Source organism: Manis javanica, chromosome 4, assembly GCF_040802235.1.
Source record: "Manis javanica isolate MJ-LG chromosome 4, MJ_LKY, whole genome shotgun sequence".
Lineage (NCBI taxonomy): Eukaryota > Metazoa > Chordata > Mammalia > Pholidota > Manidae > Manis > Manis javanica.
In genome coordinates this window covers 108,046,941-108,067,053 of record NC_133159.1, presented here as the reverse complement: position 1 = coordinate 108,067,053, position 20,113 = coordinate 108,046,941, and the positions used below count along the sequence as shown (strand labels likewise).

The 20,113-nt window shown below is 52.5% G+C and overlaps 1 protein-coding gene across 19 annotated transcripts; it reads right to left on the bottom strand.

Annotated features, from left to right (window-relative positions):
- Positions 1-2,468: 2,468 nt before the first annotated feature.
- ADAMTSL4 (ADAMTS like 4) lies at positions 2,469-17,860 on the bottom strand. Of its 19 annotated transcripts, none has more exons than XM_017670231.3 (19): positions 17,484-17,859; positions 15,023-15,130; positions 14,737-14,794; positions 14,063-14,418; positions 13,216-13,897; positions 12,866-12,968; positions 11,978-12,114; positions 11,421-11,625; positions 11,082-11,254; positions 10,843-10,954; positions 10,563-10,748; positions 10,273-10,402; positions 9,741-9,945; positions 9,252-9,428; positions 8,720-8,926; positions 8,429-8,608; positions 8,034-8,148; positions 6,310-6,476; positions 2,469-6,196 (listed from the first exon to the last, which is right to left on the bottom strand). In XM_017670231.3, exons 2-19 carry the CDS (start codon positions 15,076-15,078, stop codon positions 6,164-6,166), a joined length of 3,282 nt encoding a protein of 1,093 aa, XP_017525720.1. In that variant the 5' UTR covers positions 15,079-15,130; positions 17,484-17,859; the 3' UTR covers positions 2,469-6,163. The 19 variants fall into 19 exon arrangements, 18 of the variants coding, with proteins under 18 accessions (XP_017525720.1, XP_017525722.1, XP_073090687.1 ...); XM_017670233.3 differs by having other exon boundaries at positions 8,034-8,178; positions 9,882-9,945; XM_073234586.1 differs by having other exon boundaries at positions 8,034-8,178; positions 15,023-15,211; positions 17,484-17,858.
- Between the last annotated feature and the right edge of the window lie 2,253 nt (positions 17,861-20,113).

The window sequence follows — 20,113 nt, the reverse complement described above, 5'->3', positions numbered from 1 at the left end:
CCATGAGCTGGGACATTAAATGAGCTCTCTGTAACCAGATGTTTGTTGAGCCTCTTTATTGGTCCAGTCCATGGCAGTGGACTGCTTACTGTGTACCGTGCACTAGTGGATGCTGGAATTAAGAAAATAATTCTTTCCCTCTAGAAATTTGGTCAAAAAAAAAAAACTAGGCAACAGTCAAAAGAAACATTACAACTGAATGCAGGATGATCTTTGGATCCTGAATGAAATAAGCTATAAAGGTTTTAGGGACAATCGGGGAAATTTTAATACAGGCAATATGTTAGTATTGTATCAATGTTAAATGTTCCAAGTGTATCATGGTTATGTGAAGTGTTCTTAGGAGATACATGCTGAAGAATTTATGTGTAACATGAGAAAGCAATTGTGGCAAAATGTTAAACTCCATTCAATCTAGTAGGAGTGATAACCATGGACAAAAAGTGTTGAATACATTGCACAAAATAGTCCTAAAGGTACTGTAAGATAAGGGGTAGGACTTCAGGGTGACCACCTCTGGAAGTAGAAGGTAGTCAAGAGGGCTTCAAAAGACACTTGAGGTTGGACCTTAAAGAGTACATAGGAAACAAACATACACAAAAGCATATGGAGTTAGGGAAGAACGTCTGGGGGTGTAGAGATTTGTGGATAATTTTTTCTTAGCATCTTGTCTCCCTGCCTGCCTTCCCCTTTCCCATACATGGCCAGTGAATGTAGTATCTCTTCAGTTTTTTCCATTTGGGGCCTTACATAAAAATAAGGGAAAATGGTGGGGGGGAAATGTCTTAGGAGTCTGAAGTTGGCTTAAAGGACACATGGCTGTGTGGACTGTGTTTATTTGGGAAGTAAGATAGACTCCGTTGATTCCTCTATCATGTTAAAGTGGTGGCCCTGAATGTACACAATCTCAGGACCATAGCCACCACTGGCTCTTGGTGTAGGAGCTAGCATTTGTAGGCCTGCTTTGAAAAATCATCTTAGAGCATCACTGAGAGTTGCTCAGTCACATATCTCAGCAGCCATCTCATCCTTCGCCCACCCAGGTTCACATAACCAGGGAAAGGAACCAGGTTTTTGAAAATACACCTGAGGGTGTTATGCTCTCTGCAGAACAGAATTTTAATAAGTGACAGCCTCCAAAAGTTATTTAACTGGACCCCAAGGTACTGAGTGGTGGTTCCACTCCCTAATCCTGTTCTCATGGGAGACTCATTCACAGCTATTCCCATCTTGGTTCAAAAGACCGGTTTGCTCTGCTCAGACTTCCCCAAGGGCAGCATTCTTGCCCATGAACTCATTGTTTTGGCTTCTCTGCCTGCATAAATCCACAGCCAGTGCCAGAGGCCTCAGCCTGGGCCTCCTAACTAGCTGGTACTGCATTCCATTCAGAATCTCACCACCCCCTCTTGACTTTCTCCCTTATGTGGTCACGTGTATGTTTATTCAAGTTAGCCTGGAACAAGGTGTGTTGGGAAGGGGAGCCAAGGAAGCAGACAAGGAAAACAATGTTTGATTGTTGGATTTCATCCTGGATTAAAGGAGTTTTCCACTTATTTTGATTAAGAAAGGCTTTCAACTCTGTTTTCTTTAAAGAAAAATACCTTTAATGTTCTTGTCTAGTATGAGGAGTTAGTTTAGAAAATTTCGCTACACATTTCATAGTCTCCCCTACTGGGTTGGTATGACTCTTAGGTGTTCAGATTTTGGGGGGAGATGGGAAACATTGCTCTCATATGCATTTTATTCCTCTGTGTGCCCAGATCTCTCATACCTCAGCTGGTACCTCCCCTCCTGTGTTGCCTGAGTTGCCTGAAGCAGTTCCCACCCATCTCATGTCCTTGGTGGGAATGGGGGAGGAGAGACAGCTGGGCTGCTGCAAGGAGCAGCTGTTAGGTTTCACTGCTCTGTTACTGAGATTTCCTAAAACCATAGTTTGTTTATTTCCTCAGATCCTGAAAGCCAAGATCTTAAGCAAGGCAGGGCCCACCTCTGCTTAAGGGCTACTATGGAAATGGCATTTCTCTTACCCTGTGAAGTTTGGATGAATACTGGATGCTTAAGCAGTATACTCTTCTCCTCTAACCCTCTCCTGTCCATTAAAAAAAAAAAAAAAAAGACAAAACGGCAGACTGAGTATGGGAGGTGACATTTTTTTCATTTCTCAGAAATCCCTCACGAAGGTAGAGAAACAGAAAGAGGGAAACAACTTCATTTCGAAATGAAATGAAGCTGTGTGTGTGTGTCTGTTTTGCAATGAGATGACTTCTTCAGCTTTAAGGAACAGCTCTGCAGAGGAGCTAGGTAATGGTAAGGAAAGGTGGTTGGTTTCCCTGCTTGCTTGCTCCTTTCCCCCACCTTAAAGTTTGGTTACTTAGGGTCTACTCTGAAACAGGGTAGGGTCTCTGTATCTTCCTTTCCCCATTATGAACCATGAACGGATATATTAATGCTTATGAATGAAAAATTACTTATACAGAATAAGGATTTGTTTATTAATAGTAAATATAGGTTGTGTAAAAAAGAAACGCAGCTGCATTGCCTTTAAATACAGAACATATCACACAACTTTGAGTGATAAAATTTGTCCTAGGAAAAAAATCTGTGGCTCAACCAGGAATACATAAGCCTATGTTTGCATGCCATTATACCTTAAATAAAGACCATGTGTATTTACTTCAGTTTTTTCCTTGGACTTAAATACTGAAGATACATTTGAAAGGATTTTTAATTCCTTCACACTTTGGGATGAAAAAATCTAGACAGGATTTTCCTAAATTGTGAAAAGTCATGAAAGACATTTGAAAACAACAAAAACACTGATCACTGTGGCTCAAATTATTAAGTATTTTGATAAGGGTACTCTATGGGAGTGAAGTTAAATCACAGAACAAAGGAATTAGGTAGAATTTAAAAAGTGAAAAGACTAGACTAGGTCCCAGGCCTTAGTTTCTCCCCTATAAACTGGATTTCACTATCTTTCCTATCTTACTATTTTATTATTGTAAAGATTTAAGCAGAGAATATGTATAATTGTTTTACCTACAGCACTATATAAATGTTAGGAATTTAGGAAATATCCCTTAAGGGTTTATTCTCTTAGCCATTTCCCAGTTGTTGGATTCTCCGGGAGAAGCCCTTACAAAGTAGCCATCGGGAGACAGGATGGTTAATTAAAAGATACTGTTCCCCCGACAGGACTCTGTGTAGGCTGGCAGAAGAGTTCAGCCAGATGGAAAAAATGCCAGGGGTCAGTAAATTGCCTGCCTGCCGAAGCTATCCAAGCTAAGAATGGTTTTTGCATTTAAAAAAAAATGGTTGAAAAAATATTTTGTGACTTATTACAATTATGTAACATTAAAATTTTAATGTTATACAAATAAAGTTTCACTAGAACACATGCCCATTTGTTTACATACCGTCTGTGGCTGCTTTTGTGCTGCAGCTGCAGCAGAGATGAATAGTTGCAACAGAGTATGGCCTGCAAAGCAGAAAATATTTACTCTGGTCCTTAAGAGAAAAGTTGCCCACTCCACCGGAGCTAAAGGGAGCCTTATTTAATGAAAGGCAGGCAGAGAAAGATAGGTAGTAGAGAGGGAAGGGAGGAAGGTAGAGATGAAAGAAAGGGGTACTTGGGTTCCAGGGACAGAAATCTGTGGCTCATCAAGGGCAGGGCCCCACCACCTTGCCTTTTAGCCTAGGGATCCCAGGACTCAGCCTGCTCCTTTTTAAGTAGCCCTACCTTTCTCCCCCAGTTTCTTTTCCTTGTCAAAAGTTCTGTAGAGCTGTCTCTTAGAGATTCAGGCAATGCTGAAAAGAGTACAACACACACTTCCTAACCCCAACCTGGGACCTTCGTGAAATTGAACCCATCTCTCTGACTACTCAGGTTCTTTCCCAGGCTACTCAAACACAGGTCTCCCCAGGATCTGACTGCCATCTGACATAGCTCATGCATACCTTCTTTTGGACTAATCTTGAACATTGCTCCCTTTCTTCAGACCTCAGCCCTGAAACATCTCCCTCTAGAGTTTTCCCATCTGCTTGGTCAAAGAGCCTGAAGTCAGAGTCAGGATTTGTGCTGTCTAGTTTGAGGTTAGCCCAAACTTTTGATTGCTTTTGTTGACACTAGGTACTTTCCTGAAGCTTTCTATTTCCTGTGAGGTGCCTGCAGCCATTTAAAGCTGACACCTCTTCATCATCTGCCTGTGACAGATAAGCCCCCTCTGTCCTAACTTCCCCACCCAGCTGACATCCTGGCAGCAAAGATGGTGGATTTGAGGGATGGGCTACAAGGGAGGGTAGAAACTTGGGAACCCCCACCCCATTGCACACACCCAAACTACGGTCTCTAGCATGATTCTCCATGGTTGAAGGAGAGGAGAGGTCTCACGATTCGGTTTACTCTTGTGGCACAGGGTGTTAATATGAAGTCTCTATTCATAAAACTGGGGAGGAGAAAACAAATGTAAGAGGACCTGGTTGGAGAGAATCTGGAGGGGAGCTTCTTGGCTTCCTCTCACTCTGACCTTTAGCCCTCCCACTGCCTGGAGGGCTGTCTACATCATCTAGCCTTAGGTCTTCTCTAATGGGCCTGAGAAGGGAGCCTGAAGGCGGAGACACGCATGTGCTGGACCCTCTGTTCTGCTTCAATCCTAGTTACCAGAGAGGTTGAATCTGGTCAAGTGAAGACTATGGGGTTCTGGAGACTGCCTCCCCCTGCCCTCCGCAGCTGCGAGCACCTGCTTGCAGGGAGGCCAGGGGGTTGGGGAAGTCTAGGAGATAAATTTAGTCTGAAGGTGGCAGCTTAATTGGGTGGGTAATTACCCTGGGGAAGCTGGGGGAGGGGAGGGGAGAGGAATCCTGATGCAGCTGGACTGAGACCTCACAAGGTCACCTGTAAGTACCCCGACACAGAACCACAACCCCTTGCTCCCGCAGACACTCAGGAAAGAGGAGCCCTTACCAACACACTGGCCACCTGCACGCTTGAGCTCTCGTGCATATCACGATTGTTCCCATCACCACCCCACCCCCACCTCAGTGCTCAGGGGTCCAGTTCCTCTGAGTCCTTCCCTAAGTTCCCCCTAGTGCACCAAACCTAGGGGCCCCTCCACCACAACTCCCTGGCCTTGAACTGCAGCTTCCTCTCTCCCAAGTCCCTTCAGGGTTTTGGAGGTCAAGAAAGAGGTGTCTGGCCACACTGCCCTCTAAGGGGACAAGGAAAGGGGTTACCTGCGGTCAGGTTCACCTTCCTGGAAATGTGTGCACTGACCCCATGCTGACCTCAGTGGCCAGAGGAAAGTACCCCGAGGGGCTGCACTGAGTCTGGCTTTAAAATAAGAGGGGAAAGGGGCAACTGCCCTGACGGAAGCCCACATCCTGAGAAGTCAGAGTTCAGGGGCTGTCAGAGAGAGAAAGCAAGGGCTGAGGCTGGGGGAGTCCAAGTGGGGCTGCAGCTACTTTCCCAATGTGTGATTGGCTCTCAGGCATAGGCAGCACTCCAGACCAGCCCAGCAACAGCCCAAAGAGGGAGGTGTACTTCGGGGAAGTCAGCTGAGCTGGGGCCACCACCCAGCTGCAGCTTCCAGGAATCGCGGGGAGGGCCCCAGCTAGTTACCACCACCCCTCCCTCCAGTCCTAGGCCTTGGACTTCAGCCCTCAGTAACTACAGGCTGCCCAGGTCCCACTTCCCTGGGGATCATCTTTGATCCCCTTACAGGTTCACCAAAGAGAAGAACAGGTCTGACACCTCCTCTTTAGGCTGAGCAGAGACTGAGTTTCCTTGTACCCCTTTCCTCATTCCTTGTCCTGGGCTAGAATCAGTTTCATTCTCCTTTCCCTCCATTCCCTTTTGCCTCTTTCCTCACCCACTCTCCCGCCAAGATGTCCAAAGTTGTCTTTCACAGCTATTTCCAACTCAGGGAGAGCCTAAGTCCCAAGGCAGCAGTCTGAAGTGAGGAGGCCACTAGAGAAATCCTGTCTCCTCAGGCAACACAGGTGTCCTTCACAGGGTCTGCATGTACTCAGGAAATAGTAGTCACTGAGTTCAACAGTTTCTGCAGGCCTTTATTATGGTCTCACTAGGCCAGACTTAGGGAGGTGCAGAGATGGGGAGGTGGATGCTTCCAACAGGGAGGAGTCCAATTCTGTTGCACTGCTCCCTTCAGGGGTACAGGGACCCCTGGGAAATCTGGCTCTGGAAGTGGAGACCTGGATTCAGACCTCAGAATTCTAGGGCTCAGGGAAAGGATCTGTATTATGGAAAAGATTGCCCACTGCTCTCACTTCCCCTCAAAGCAAGCTGTTTACCTTGACCCATGAAGTGGGCAGGAGAGGGGAGAGGGAAGGGACTAGGGTGAGACATCTCTGAAGAATGTGTCCTTGGCAGGACATCCAGTACTGCCTTGGCTCCGCCCGTGCCTCTACCGCAAGCTCCCTCCAGCCAGGCCAAGCTCCTCCTCCTCCAGCTGCGTCCGCTGAGGGAAGTGAGGGGCAGAAATCACTTCCTATCCCCGCCCCCACCTTTATTAAAGCAATAAACCAAGAGCTTAATAGGGAAAAGAGCAATAGCAGAAAGGATGGGGGAGGCAGGAAGGCAGGGCCAAAAGAGAACAGGATAAAAGCCAGTTGCCATTCAGCTCAGCCCCAAATTGAAAAAAGTGCTACTAGAGTCTAAGAGACTTTACAGAAAGATTCAGCCTACCCAGAAACCCTCCACAGGCCAAGCAGTTTTTCCTCAGTTCTGGCCCCCAGCTCCCAACTACGTACTTTAACTGGGAGAAGTGGTGACCTCTAGTGGTCAGTGACCGACTTGCAGGGCCTATGGCCAGCCAGGATCCTCTCCCTCAGATCAGGGTTCCTGATCTCAGGTGACTCAGGCTCACTCATTTAATGTCTTCCTGGGCCCAGAATCTCTCTTCCTGGGCTCTAAGTGCTGTTGCCCTTCCTCCCTTCATTCTGACCTCGCACCGCTTGCTTCGGTGGCCCGTATGGCCAGATTCCCATGAGGAAAATAAAGAGCTGGTTTATCATTTGTGATAATCATCTTTAATAAAAAATAAATTAGCTCTGGGGAAGAAACCATCTTAGGAGACAGGAGTGGGAGCAGGGGCTAGAGTGTCTTATTCTAACCTTTCTCTTTTCCGTCCTCTGCCCAGCTAGTTCCTGCTCTGGGGAGGTTGTCTCTCTTCCTGGGCAAGGCAGGATTGAAAGTGGCTGACCCCACCCCTAGAGAGGTAGGGATACAGAAACTAAGGGGAGAAGGGGTCAGAGGACAAATGGGTGGTTTAGAAGTTGTGAGGCCTGAACATGAGAAATGAGGGTCAGGGAACAAAGTTGTGATTGATGGGAAGGCCAGTTGCTAAGCAGCTCAGATTACTAAGGAGCTGCAAACCTCCTTTCCTGTCAGCCTAGAAAAGTCTTAGGAAATAGGCAGCATCCCCTCCCCACTCTTTCTCAGTCTGTTTAACTTCTTTTTGAGAAATGATACACATATATGAGCGTACACACATCCATGCAGGCCCAGATACACATTTGAGAGCATATGTCCACACAGCATCACAGCACCACACAGACATAACCACACCTCCTGACTGTCACTGCCAGTCATCTTGCCACCTTCAACCACCCTAGGATCATCCCTGGGGAGGCAAGGACGGGCTGGAAAGCCAGAGGAAAGAGTGGACTGACTGATGGATGACTAATGGTGGCACGAGAAAAACATGAGGAGAGGGTCTCTTGGACCCATTTCAGGCAGGCTCTGGGGGAGACTGCTCCAGAACGTGGGCGCAGGAGCGACAACAGGTGGCTGTGTAGTAGGGATAGACGCAGAGACGGGCCTGTACCACCAGGGGGCAATGTGGAGCGCTGTCCTTGCACTGATCATCTGGGGACAGAGGCCAGTGGGCACCAGTCAGTCAGTAAGGTCCATTCCTCCGGAGGGGTGTTGCCCAGTCCCACTGGTCCTTTCTCATCTCCACACACATTTCAGCTAACTTCACTCTACTGGGGGCTGGGGAGAGGGGGATTGTTACCAGGGCGCTGGCTGCAGGGCTGGCTGTTACAGGGTCGTTTCCTGGAGGGCCGCAGATGAGGAGGGCATCGGGTGCTGAGAGTCTGGTTGGCAGTCAGGCAGTGGACCTCCCTTGTCTGTGTGCCCCCCTGACAGGAGTGAGAACACTGGGGAGACCCCGGCTACCAAATCAGACCTTCGCTGTGACCCAGGCTCCTCCTCCTCTGAAAGTAGTGTGTGGAGGGACTGTCCTGGAGCATTATGAAATCCCACAGGGAGAGGGGCCCACCTGTTCTCCATGTCTAGAACAAGTGGGATATTAAATCGCATCCGGCCTTATGCTGGGGCAGAGGGCCAGCACAGTGAGAGGGGTTCCCCTTCCCTGGAAGTCCACGCTGAGCATGCTGACACACTCACCGGACTCCAGGACGTAGAGAACCATCGGTCGCGGCAGTCCTGTCCCTGGCAGGGCTGCAGGGCAGGGGGCCTGGGTAGGTGAGAACAGTTGCTAGGAGAAGTCACATTGAACTTTGTCCCCAGTTTGGACACACAGATGATGTCTCTCCACTGTGTACCAGAGCCACAGTCTGAGGAACACTAATATAGAGGAAGGGCAGAGTGTATAAGGGGAAGGTAGAACAGGGGTCACTCCCAACTGCCTACAGGGAATCCCACCAATGGGGGCCCCCTCCCAGGCTCTCCGCTCACCTCAGCCCAGGGCCCTGTGTACCAGCACCAGGTCATCTCACAGGGCCCCAAGCTGCAGGCACGCATGTCAGGGGGACGGCTTCCTGCTGCACAGCTCTGCTCACTGGCTCCTGCTCCTGCTTCTGCCTGGCTTGTCCCAGGGGCCTCCCCACTCCCAAGGCAGACCACAGAACGCTGCTGGATTCCTATGCCACACTCAGCTGAGCACTGTTAAGGAGCAGAGGGGCCTATGTGAGGCGGGGATGCTGGTGCCGAATAGGGAGGAAGAGGACCTGAGGATGGTGCATCAATCCTGGGTCTTGATCCCGGGAGTTAGGGAGTGCCCAGGGGTGCCAGCCAGATAGGGGGAACCTGTGCTGGGGGTGGATCCAGGACTCACTTATCTCCAAGTTCCCAGCACCAGCAGTGTCTAGCAGATGGTAGGTGCTTGCTCAGTAAATGTGTGTTGAACTGGGTTGGAAAGGCTCTGAGATGGTGTCCTGTGTGCAGAGCACCAGGGACTTGGGGCTCGGCTCGGGGGTGTGGGGCCCACCTTGGAGCTCCAGTCGCTGTGGAACCAGGCTGTGGTACAGGGCCCCATGTCACAGGTCTCTCTGCTGGGGGGCCGTGGGGGGCCTGGAGTGCACTCTTGCTCCCTCACTTCGTCACCATTGTTTCCAACACAGCGAACTTGCCGGCTCCTCTGGCCACGCCCGCACCGTACAGAGCACTGGGGGATGGGGAGGGTCCGAGGAGCTGGGCTTCCTCGCCAACCTTCAGCTCTATAGCTTTGAACCAGGATCTGCCTTTGATCCCTGGCTCAGTAGTTACATGGCTTTAAGGGATAAGGAGCAGGCTGAGCATAGAGCTCTGGGCCTCCACTCCTGGTTCAATCTCTTATCTGACTTACAGGATTCCATATGAGATCTTGTTTGTAAAAAGTTTCTGATTAAAAAGTTGGAAAAACCACTGCCCTAGCCCACTCGTGCCCTTTTCAGGACCCTTCCCACCACCCAGTGCCTCTTTGCCTGGCCCCACTCACCTGGCTCCAGGGGGATCGAACCTCCCAGTAACCACAGAGGCGAGGCTGGCAGGGCTGGGTGATGTCAGGTTGGGGAAGATGTCCACAGCGCTCCGGGGGCACTGAGGAGCCACCACCCCCAAACTCCTGCCAGCAGCGTACCTGGCGGTACTGGGTGCCAGGGCCACAGGAGCGGCTACAGGATGTCCACTCGCCAGCTTCCCAGCTGTTGAGCATGGGCAGGGCGGGGAAGAGACAGAGAAGATGTGTGGGGCTGCCATGTACAGGGAGAGGGACGCTGGCTGGAGATGGGGGCCCCTCAGAGGAGTGGGCATCACGAGCATTCGCTCTGGATGCCCCTGTGGCCTCGGGCTGCCAGGGCTTCTTGCTGCCGACAGAACGGCAGACCTTCTAATCAAATACTGTCCCTCTGCAGCCAGACCGTGTGTGTGTGCAGGGTCCAGGTGAGACCCTAGGAGCGGTGAGGACGTATTTGCCCAGGGTCACCGTTGTGTTCCCAGGACACTAACCTTTCCCTGTGGGTCATACTCACTATGGGGGGCATGGGGGGCCATGGCAGGGTTCCAGGGGGGCTGGCGGCCTGGCGCCCATGGCACAGCTGTCTTCATCCAGCTCCTCTCCTGACTCATGAGAAATGCAGAGGAAAACGGGGCGCCAAACACCTGAAGGGGATGAGAAGGAGAAGAGGTGGGGTAGCTTAGGGTCCTGGGTCAGTACAGTCCTCGGCACTGGAGTTTGGCGGGCACACAGTCAAGATGCGGGCCCACGATCCAGGGCTGGGCTCAGGATGCTGGGAGTTCAGGCTGCGGCCTGAAGTCTTACCTTTTCCACACGATGCTGAGCACTCGGAGTGTCCCACCCGCTTCCAGTATCCAGCCAGAGACCCCAGGGGAGTCCTGAGATGGGGCAGGGTGGGCATCTGGGGGACCCGCACCTGGCGCTGGAGGATGCCTGGGGCCCGGGGGTGGTGCAGCACCGAAGCAGGTGGGGTCTCCACCCTCACAATCTCTGTGCAGGGAGAGCCAAGTAGATGACTCAGATACAACCCCACGGCCTGGAGCCCTGCGTTCAGCCCCTCTCTGTTCCCAGGTCCAGGGGTTACCGGGCTGGAGTTGGGGGATATAGGACTCTGAGGTGGGCCTCTCGAGCTTTGGAGGAGGTGAAGAGATGACATATTGATAAAAAACACCTGGGTTTTCCTCCTGAAAGATCATCTGGGGAGAAAAGACAGCAAAGAATGTTTTGGGGTGGCAAGTGGGGACATACCAATAGCCTTCTCCCCCATCTTGACACCCACATCTCTGCCCTGAGAGGGAAAGGCCTACCAGGCCCCAAGCTCACATAGACATCCACAGGTCGGGTGGTGGGGCCTTCAGCTGACATACTCTCTCCTGTGCCCTCCTCCCGTGGAGGACGGTTGTACCGGAAGATAGTCCCATCAGCCATGTAGGACCCAGGGGGATCCACAGCCCAGTTCCCATTGATAATGGACCGGCCCCCAGGGCCTCGAAGTGCTGTAGATTGGAGATCAGGACGTGAGGGAAGTCTACTGAACAAGGGAGGGAGCCCTCGGCTTCTCCCTACTTGGCCTGTCTGCTGTGCTGAATGGGGGTGTGGAGGGCACAGCCAGGAGACTGGAATGCAACGGGCACCCGAGACTCAGGGAATCCGGGAGCTCACCAAGGTAGTTGGAGCTGGGCCGGTGCTGGGCAATCTGGAGCCGGGAGGCTCCTGCAGGAATCAGTAAGATCTTCTGATAGCCCAGAGGGCCCCCCCGGTCAGTGACATTCCCTGAGATGAGGCGACAGGTAGAATCATCACCCCCACAGACTCCACAGCCATCCGGATGCCTTCCAGAGCCGAGGATCCCATCACAGCCAGGGCTCTGGGGGAAAATGGGATGAGGCAGGGACCACTTGAAGCCTGACACCACCTCACACCCCAGCCTGGTCTTCTTGGGCCCTTTCAGCAAGCCACAAGTCTTGATCTTTGCACTACATGATAATGTGTTTCTTGGCCAGCCCCACCACCCAGTCAGCCTCAGCGAATCTTGGATGTGCCAAGTGGGTCCTTCCTGCAGTTCACCTCCTGCCTCTGCTCTCACCTCCAGCCTGGCAGACTTTTCCTTTGCAATCTCAGTCTGGTGTTTGTTGTGATGATAAATGAGGAGGCTGTGTGTGGTCCGTATGTGTGCGTGCATGTGTGTGTGTATGTGCGTGCACCCCATCCTCCCTCACCAGACAGCGTCCAGCCACACAGATGTCTAGGGCTCCAGGCTGACACAGGGTCCCATCCTGGACCTTTTCAGTGTGACGGACATAAAAGCGGAAGCCACGGGGACGGCAGTTCAGTTCACAGCGTTCGGAGCCCTGAACTAAGAGACATAGGGGAAGGGTGGTTAGCTGGGATCCCTGGGGGGAGGTTAACTGGCAAAGGCCCCAGGGCCCTGAATGCAATTTGGCTTCTATTAGCTATGGGATATCCTGAGGTTGCCTAGATCACTATGGATGAAGGGAACATGATAAGTCCATACTCTGAAAGGTTGGTTTGAGGGTTACACAAAAGTTGGGTCAGATCAGTTGAGGTCACCAAACCCAGCAAAGGGGTTGTGAATTCTCAGAGAGGGTGGATACTTGAAACCTATGATTATGTGAGTTCAGGTCACGAGGGGTTATCTTAGAACAAGTTGACATAGGCCTAAACTCAAGTGGATGTAACTCAGGTACTAGTGATATAACACCACCCCCAGACCATAGGGTCCCCACAACCCCACTGTCACTGTTGGACAGGGTCCTTCTGACCATGTTCCTCTCATGTCATGTACATCCCACCTCCTGGGATGGACTTCTTTCCAGAAGAAACCAGCCAAGGGCAGCTCTAGCCTGACCCCTCTGCTGACCATCCACCACCATCTGTCAGCTGGGCCCTGTTCTGAAACCCCCTTCCCCTTTCTGGGCCTGTGCTATCTGTCTCTTCACTTCAGCCCTGGGAAATAAAGAAATTATGACACAGAGGAGAAATACAAGGGCCTACAGAGGAGAAACAGAGGGGTTGGGTGTCTTCCTCTTCCCATCATCCCCCAATCCTAAGCCCCCTTTGTCCACCATGTGGGCTAGAAGCCTCACCTTCTGTGAAGGGCTCCCACTGGTACTGCCGGCCCATGAACTCCTGGGAGTTAAAGGCTGCACACTGCAGAGCCCGGGGGTCTGGCTGTTCAGGGGGGCAGGGCTGAGGTAGGAAGGATACAGAGGAGTCAAAGCTGGGGAAGAAAATGGGGGTGTCGGTCAGGGCTGGATTTGGGGGGTAGGAGGGAAGGTCAGGTCTATGAACAGGCCCAAAGACTCCTACCCTGAGGAGGTCAGATGTCAAGGACCTTCTCCCTCAGGTCCAGCTCTGACAGGCTAAGGACCCAGCCTCAGGGGCAGGGAGGCAGATTTGGAAGTCCGGGGAGGGAATGGTCGGTGGGAGAACTCACCACTTGGCTACATGCTCTCAGCTGCTCACTCTCCCCAGAACATCTTGGGACAGGGCTACTAGGAGCAAAGACGCTCCAGAGGGAGGTGGCGCGGGCGCCAGCACTCAGAAGAGGCAACCAGCTGTCTGCATAGAGAGAGGCAGACTCCAGTAGGGGCCCGTGAAGAGTCCCCCCAGGTCTCTGGCGCTCCTGGCTCTGCGGGCCTCGGCCCCGAGGGACAGAAAGGGAGGGATTAGGGCGTCTTGCTGCCAGCCTGGGACCGGCCCAACCCTGAGAACTTGGAATTCTTGGCTGAGGAGACATGTGGAAAGAGCTACTTTCTCTTGGGGATGGGGTGGAGAAGGGGGGCTCTGTGTCTGTGGCCTGGGCTCTGCGTTGGGACCGGGTGGGATTAGGCCTGGTTCTAGACGGCACCTCTCTCTGAGCACTTCTGGGGCCTGGGGGTTCTGCCAGGGGGGATGGGATATGGACAGACAGTTCTTTAAGAGGGAACTGAGTTGGAGAGGTATGGTTTGTGGAGGTCAGCTCTGCTTTTGGAGTCAGAGATGGAAGATCTGAGGCCTGGGAAAGCTCAGGTTCGGGTGGCCTCTGGGGGTGTCTGCGGTTCCGATGGAGCGGCAAAGCAAAAGGCACTCTTCCATAACCAAACATTCCTGGCTTGATGGGATCTCGAACCCAGGACCTGCAAAGGTGTTGCAGACACAGGCTTACAGCTCTGACCATACCGCCACTGCCTACTTCCTACTGCCAAAGTCTCCCTAGGCCAAGTATCCTTTACCCTCTTCCTTTCAGGCCAAGCCCGCCCCTTACCCAAGGCCGGCCCTCCCCTCAAAGCCCCACCCCTCACCTCCGGGCTCCTGGAATCCCCTGGGCCTGCTCTGGCCCTAATTGAGAAGTGGGGCCTCGAAATAGGCCACCTCTTCCCCAGGTCTGTGGCCTGTAAGGAGGGAGGGTTTCTCGGGAAGTCTGGGGTCTGGGGCCCTGAGCCCCTGGGAGCACGGCTTCAGGATAGCTTGGGGGCCTGGGTGGGAGGGGCTGGCCCTGGTGGAGTTGAGCTGTGGGCAGCTGACAGGTTCGGCTCCTGTGCTGCACCCCAACCCCACAGGGCTGGGAGCAAGAGGCCCACTGGTCCCAGGGACCCCAGACGCCCTCAAGGCCCTGGCCCTCCTCAGGGTGTATCTGAAGAGAGTGTCCAGACAACACCTATGTAGACAAAAAGGTCAGACAAAATTAGAATGATTTTCGAGGGAACTGTACAGTCTTGAGTCCTATGCTCAAGGCTTGGGGTGGTTGTTACCCGCTCAAGGTCACATTCAGTAGCAGCGCCCACCCAATTAACTTGACCCTATTTGACAAGAGTTAGAAGGGCAGGGGTTGGGGGTTCAGGGGAGGCTGGGAGAGGCAAGTGTGAGAAAAAGGGGTCATGGCTCACAAGAGGACATCACAAATGGAGGCATGGCCTGGAGAAGTGTCATGGGAGATCAGGGAGAGGAAGGGTTCTCGCCCCTGTCCTTGGCTCACCTCCCGATCCTGGCAGAACCGAGGGAGGGGCAGAAGCAGCATCAGGCACAACCAGGGCCTGTAGATGGAAGGCAGGAGTAGGAATGTCAGCCAGCAGCAAGAGGAGGTGTTTTGACACTGTCCCTCACCCCCACCCCACCAGCAGGCTCCCCGCATCCTGATGCCCACTTCTCAGAAAGCCGTCATTACTCGTCATTACTCATCACTTCGCTCGAGCACCCTCCCAGTGCTCTCCTTCCCCTCACTTCCAGAGACGGGCCCTCCCTCCACCAGCAGCCCCTCTTACCTGCAGGGCCACTTCTCCATCTCTCCTCCCTTGATTGCCCCGGGCAAGGAAGGCATGGACGGGAAGAAAGCCCTCTAGTCGGCCATCTGGGCCTGGAGGGGGTAGGCTCTGCAGGGACAGAAGCCTGGTGCTTGCATCTCCAGCTGCTGGAAAGCTGGAGGTTGGGAGGGATGACTCTTCGGGACATCTCTGAGTGAGAATGGAGGGGTGGAGGAAGACGAACACATCCCTTTATGATCTTAAGGGTGAGAGCAGGAAGGAATGCTGCTCTTGTCCATCAGCTGAGGCTAGAGGGTAGGAGTCTGCCCTCAGCTCCTCCAACTCCCAATCCGAACACACACAGGCACACACATCTTTAACTGGTTTTCATATGGCTCCCCTCCTCCCCACCAGAGGTCCTGGAAAATTAAGGATGGAGGCTGTGTGAGGACCTACCAGACGTCCTCTCTGAGGAGCTGAGAAGGAGCCTCTTGCACTTTCCATTTCCTACCTGCCACCAGCTTTTTCTTCCCTTCTTAGCTAAGCTCCTTCCGGAACACTCGGGCACATGTCTGCCTGCCTCACACACTTCTTAGCCAAGGCATAAACTGAGAGGCTTGATGGTGTAATGTTTAGAGAAGCAAGAGATTTTCCCACTGCGATTTAACCTCTCTCTAAGGGGCCAGCATCCAGCACTGGTTCAGTTTCAGGCACGACTATGTTGGGCTGAAGGAACCTGGGAAGGAGAGAGGCAGCTAAAGCCCCCAGTCACAGGCCTGTCATTCTGAAGAGCTGGGAAGTTCACCCTGAAGTCTGGCTTTGGTGATAGGAAAGTGGAGGTTGGACCCCTCCTCTGGTCTCAAAGCCTGACTTTCCCCACCGCTCCTCTTTGCCCTCCAGCCTCTTCCTCCTCTCTATGAACACTTCCCACCCCCACTCATCAGACAACTTTTAGTTCTGCTTTCCAGGAAAAAAAAAATGTTTCTCTTGGATCCGAAAGGCACCTGGGAGAGGAATCCACAGAGCTAATGCCGAGGTGGGCCAGTTCAGGGGCAGGAAAATGACAGAGGGAAGGACAGGAAAGTGCTCAGGAGTAGCAAAACTCAGCCCCACTCCCCTCCTAAGATACCAACACTTGGGAAATTTATTTGAGCCGGAGCCCATGATATTTCAGTTGCTTGGGGTTTAGAAGGGGGTTTCTGATGGCTGCTCCTTCCCTTGGCTGGGCCGGCCACTGAGGTCAGTAGCTCCACCCTGACAGGGTCGGGGTGAATGGGTAGGGGCTCCAGAGAAGGGCTAATGTTCCACCCAAACCTTCACCTTTCTGCCTAACTCTGTTACTTGAGGCTGAAGGGAAGGAGAGATGGGGATGATGGTCACTGTCCCCGCCTTCTGTGCTGCTGGGTCCCCTCTGCACTCCCTCTTTGCCTCTTCCTTCTGCTAGCCCAGGGCTGCATCCTGCTGTCTCTCTCCATGGGTCCACCCAGTACACGTAATCCCATCCTGAGCTGCTTGGGCTTTGGCAGCTCCCTGGAGAAGTGAGGGGTGCAGGGTGGGGTGACATGAGCTCCTAGGGCCCAGGCCAGGCCTGGCTCCCTCTCTAGAAAAGTCCCACCCCACCCCCGTGCACAGCTGGGCAAGGGGGCCGACACCCTGTCCACTGGGGAAACAGACACACATTTGTGCTTTTCACCCCTCTGCATGTCCCTCATCTGGTGTGTCTGACCGCCCAGGGGGAGCAAAGGAGAGGTCAGAAGTGGCCACTCTGGTGCCGGGCTGGACACTGCTCTCTGGACAAACCAGGGTTCCTCCTGGCCACACCTCCACACTGGACAGTGAAGGTCAGAGAGGAGAGACCTGGGCAGGGCTAACCCTTTCACCCCTAGAGGGACCCACCTCTGGGAGATGGGCCACTGCGGGAAAGGGGGCTGGGCAGTGTATTTCAGGGCTGGCATGGAGTCTCCATCCTGGGCCAGAATGCCTTGGTACTCATTGTGCCCTCCATTTCTGGGTCCTGCGGGACCATCCCGACAGCTGTCCTTCCTTTCTAGTCATCAGGCTAAGCTGGATCAAGGGCACCCACCTGCATCCCTCCCAGCATCCATGACCCCCAACTTTAGGACGTAAGGGGGAGGCGGGGGCGCACATCTTGGAGGGGCAACCTCCTCCAGGAGGAGGGCAGGAGACACCGGCGCGTGCTCCTGGCTGTGTTTTCCAACTTTACTATGCGACTCAGTAGGAATTTCGGCTGATTCCCCTCTCGGGTGACGGGACCAGAGTTCCAGGGCAGCAGAGTCCTCCCCAGGAATTTGATCCCAGGGACTGGGAGATCTTCCGAGGCTTTTAAGGGCTGGGACCGGGGTCGTGGCTGGGGCGCGACGGCGGGGCGCAGTGAGCCGGGGCGGCGCCGGCGCGGGGAGGAGGGTCTAACGCGACCGGGGAGGGAGAGCGGCCGGGCTGGGGTCCCAGGGAAGGTCTGTACCTGTTCTGCGCGGCCCCGGCGGCCCGTTAACCCTTCTACGTCCAGGTGCTCTCCGAAGCAGCCCTGCTCCGCGGCGGCCCCTGAGCCGGGTCGGGACACAGCCGCCGCCTCGGGCCCCGCCCGCGCCCCTCGGTGGTCCCCGCGTTGGGGCGGCCCACCCCCTAGCCTCCGCGCGCCGGGCCACCCACACCGGGGCTGCGGGCCGCGGCCACCCCTGCGTGCTGGGCGTCCGCCGAGGGTTTAGGGGGCGAAGCCGAGGCGGTCCCAGCCGGGTTCCCGGCAGCCGTCGCTCCCGGACCGGTGCGCAGGGCCTGGCTGGGGCTCCAGTCTCTGGACCTCGGCCTCGCGACCAGCTCAGAGTGGGCGGTACGAGCGCTGGGCCTGCCCCGGCGGGGCGACCGCCAGGGGCGTGGAGCAGCTGGGTGGCGCCTGTACCGGAGCGGCGTGGGCGAGCCCGGGGCGCCAGCGAGGGCTGCGCTCTGGGCCGGTAGGGTCCGGGCCCCAGATCCTGGCGGGCCGAGGCTCTTCTCACAGCCTCTCTCGTGCAGTCATTACAGTCGGCCCAGCCTCTCCCAGGTTGGGCTGCGAACTATGTGGTTCCGACTGCTCGGGAAAGTCTGTGAGCCTCGGCTTCTTCATCCATAAAATTTTCCAAAGGGGCTTGGCAGAAGAAATGCGCTGATTTAAGGCCCAAAAAGTTCTGGATTTGAATCTCAGCCTGAATATTTGCCTGCTCTGAGGTTTTGGATGAACACTTCAACCTTACTGTGCTGCAGTTTACTCACCTGTAAAATGGGGCTAATCGGAAATGTATGGTGATACGTCTATATATCCATTTATATCTGGAAGAATGCATCCCAAACTCAGAATTGGTGGACACCTGGGGAGGGGTGCGGCTTTAGGAAAGGGAGAAAACAAGCTTTCACTTTCTATTCTGTATGCTTAGGTGTTGCATGACTTTCTAACCACAAGTGTTATTTATGTTTAATTAGTTATGCCAAAAAATAAATAGTATGCATAAAATGGATGACAGAGTAGTTAATAAGTGGTCGCTACTATTTTAAAATTTTATTTGCCCTTTACTCATGAACCACAGTCAGGAATTGTTGGTTCTACTCAGTATTTTAAAGCTTTTGTTTTTGTTTTTGTTTTCAGTGACTTGTTAATACTTTAAAACCAGGTTATTTTATAACTTCTTTTGAAAAACAAAAACATGAAAATAGAAGTGCTAGCCACATTGTCTTGCATCCCCACAAAATACCAGGGTCTCACATGCTCCCACCTATCATTTCTTGAGCACTTGGTGCTGAGCACAGTTAGAAGGCAGTGTCTGGCCTCAAGGAGTTGGGTCTAGTTGGAGACAGCCAGCTATGGGGAGACAAGTGCTGGAGACAACAGAAGCAAATGTCTAAGAGACCAGGGAAGTGAAAGTATAAAGTGCTTTTAAAATGTAAGCATTGTGTCTTTATTTTAAGTTTAACATGTATAGTTTGGTTTCCCAGTAGCCCTAAATTCTTTTAAGACAAGAACTATTTATGCTACTTTGTGTCATCTATTTTTTTCATATTGTGTTGTGTTTTTTGTATTTGTAGGGCTAAAAGAAACATTTGAAATGAACAGATAAATGGGTACCATGTGCCCAGTCCCGCTCTCTGACTTTTCCATACAATCTCAGAGGCCCATGGCAGGTGGGTAAGCTGGCTTGGGGACACCTGAGACCCCTGTTATTTTGTGTGGATGCAGGACAATGTTGGCTAGAGCTTCTATTTTTGTGTTTTTTAAAGAGATTATAAAACAACTTGGTTTTAAAACATTAACAAGTCACTAAAAAGTCAATAACTTTAAGGCTTCAAGTACACTCCATAAAACATGACTGTCGACTGTCCATCAGATTTGTCTGCAGGCCTCAAGTTCGTACCTCTCCTTAAAACATCCTCAGCCTTCCAGCCGTGCTCCTGAATAGCTTAGCCAGATAATGGGTTATCGCCCTTCTCCCAGGAGGACTGGTTAGGGACTGTTGGTGACACACAGTTCTAACCCAGAGGCATATTTATAGTCATGGATTTGGAGGGGAAGCCTCTTTGCTCAGACTCAGAGTACAGTGCATATGAGGAAATGCCTACCCGCAGGGGCAGAGGAAGATATTTCAGGTCAGGGACCTTTTAGTGCCCCCCAGTCCTTCCTCATCAGCATTCAGTTATCTACAAGGAGGCAAGCTGTGGGATAGGAAGGTGTAACTGAGGTCAGCAGGGTGGGAAGGGAGCCTGGGAGGAGGGAGAAGGTCCATCTTTGACATTTGTAACTGCTGTGAACTGAAGGTCAGAAGTAGTCCTTTCCAGGAAGAATTGTCTGGGGATCAAAGAGCTCAGGAGATTTACTATAGCTGTCACCTCCCATAATTTAGTACTCTGAAAATACTGTTTAAAGAAATAATTGCCAGCGTCTCAGCAACTTGTGAAGTACCAGATTAAATTTGTGAACACTGTCTCAAGGATTAAAAGAAGTTTCTTAAAAGATTATATAATAAGTAGATGTTCACCCAAGAGTATCTAGGGATAGAACATATGAAGGACAAAGAAAGGAGATAGGCTGAGTATTCTGACTTTGAGCTTAACATGATAATTTAATTA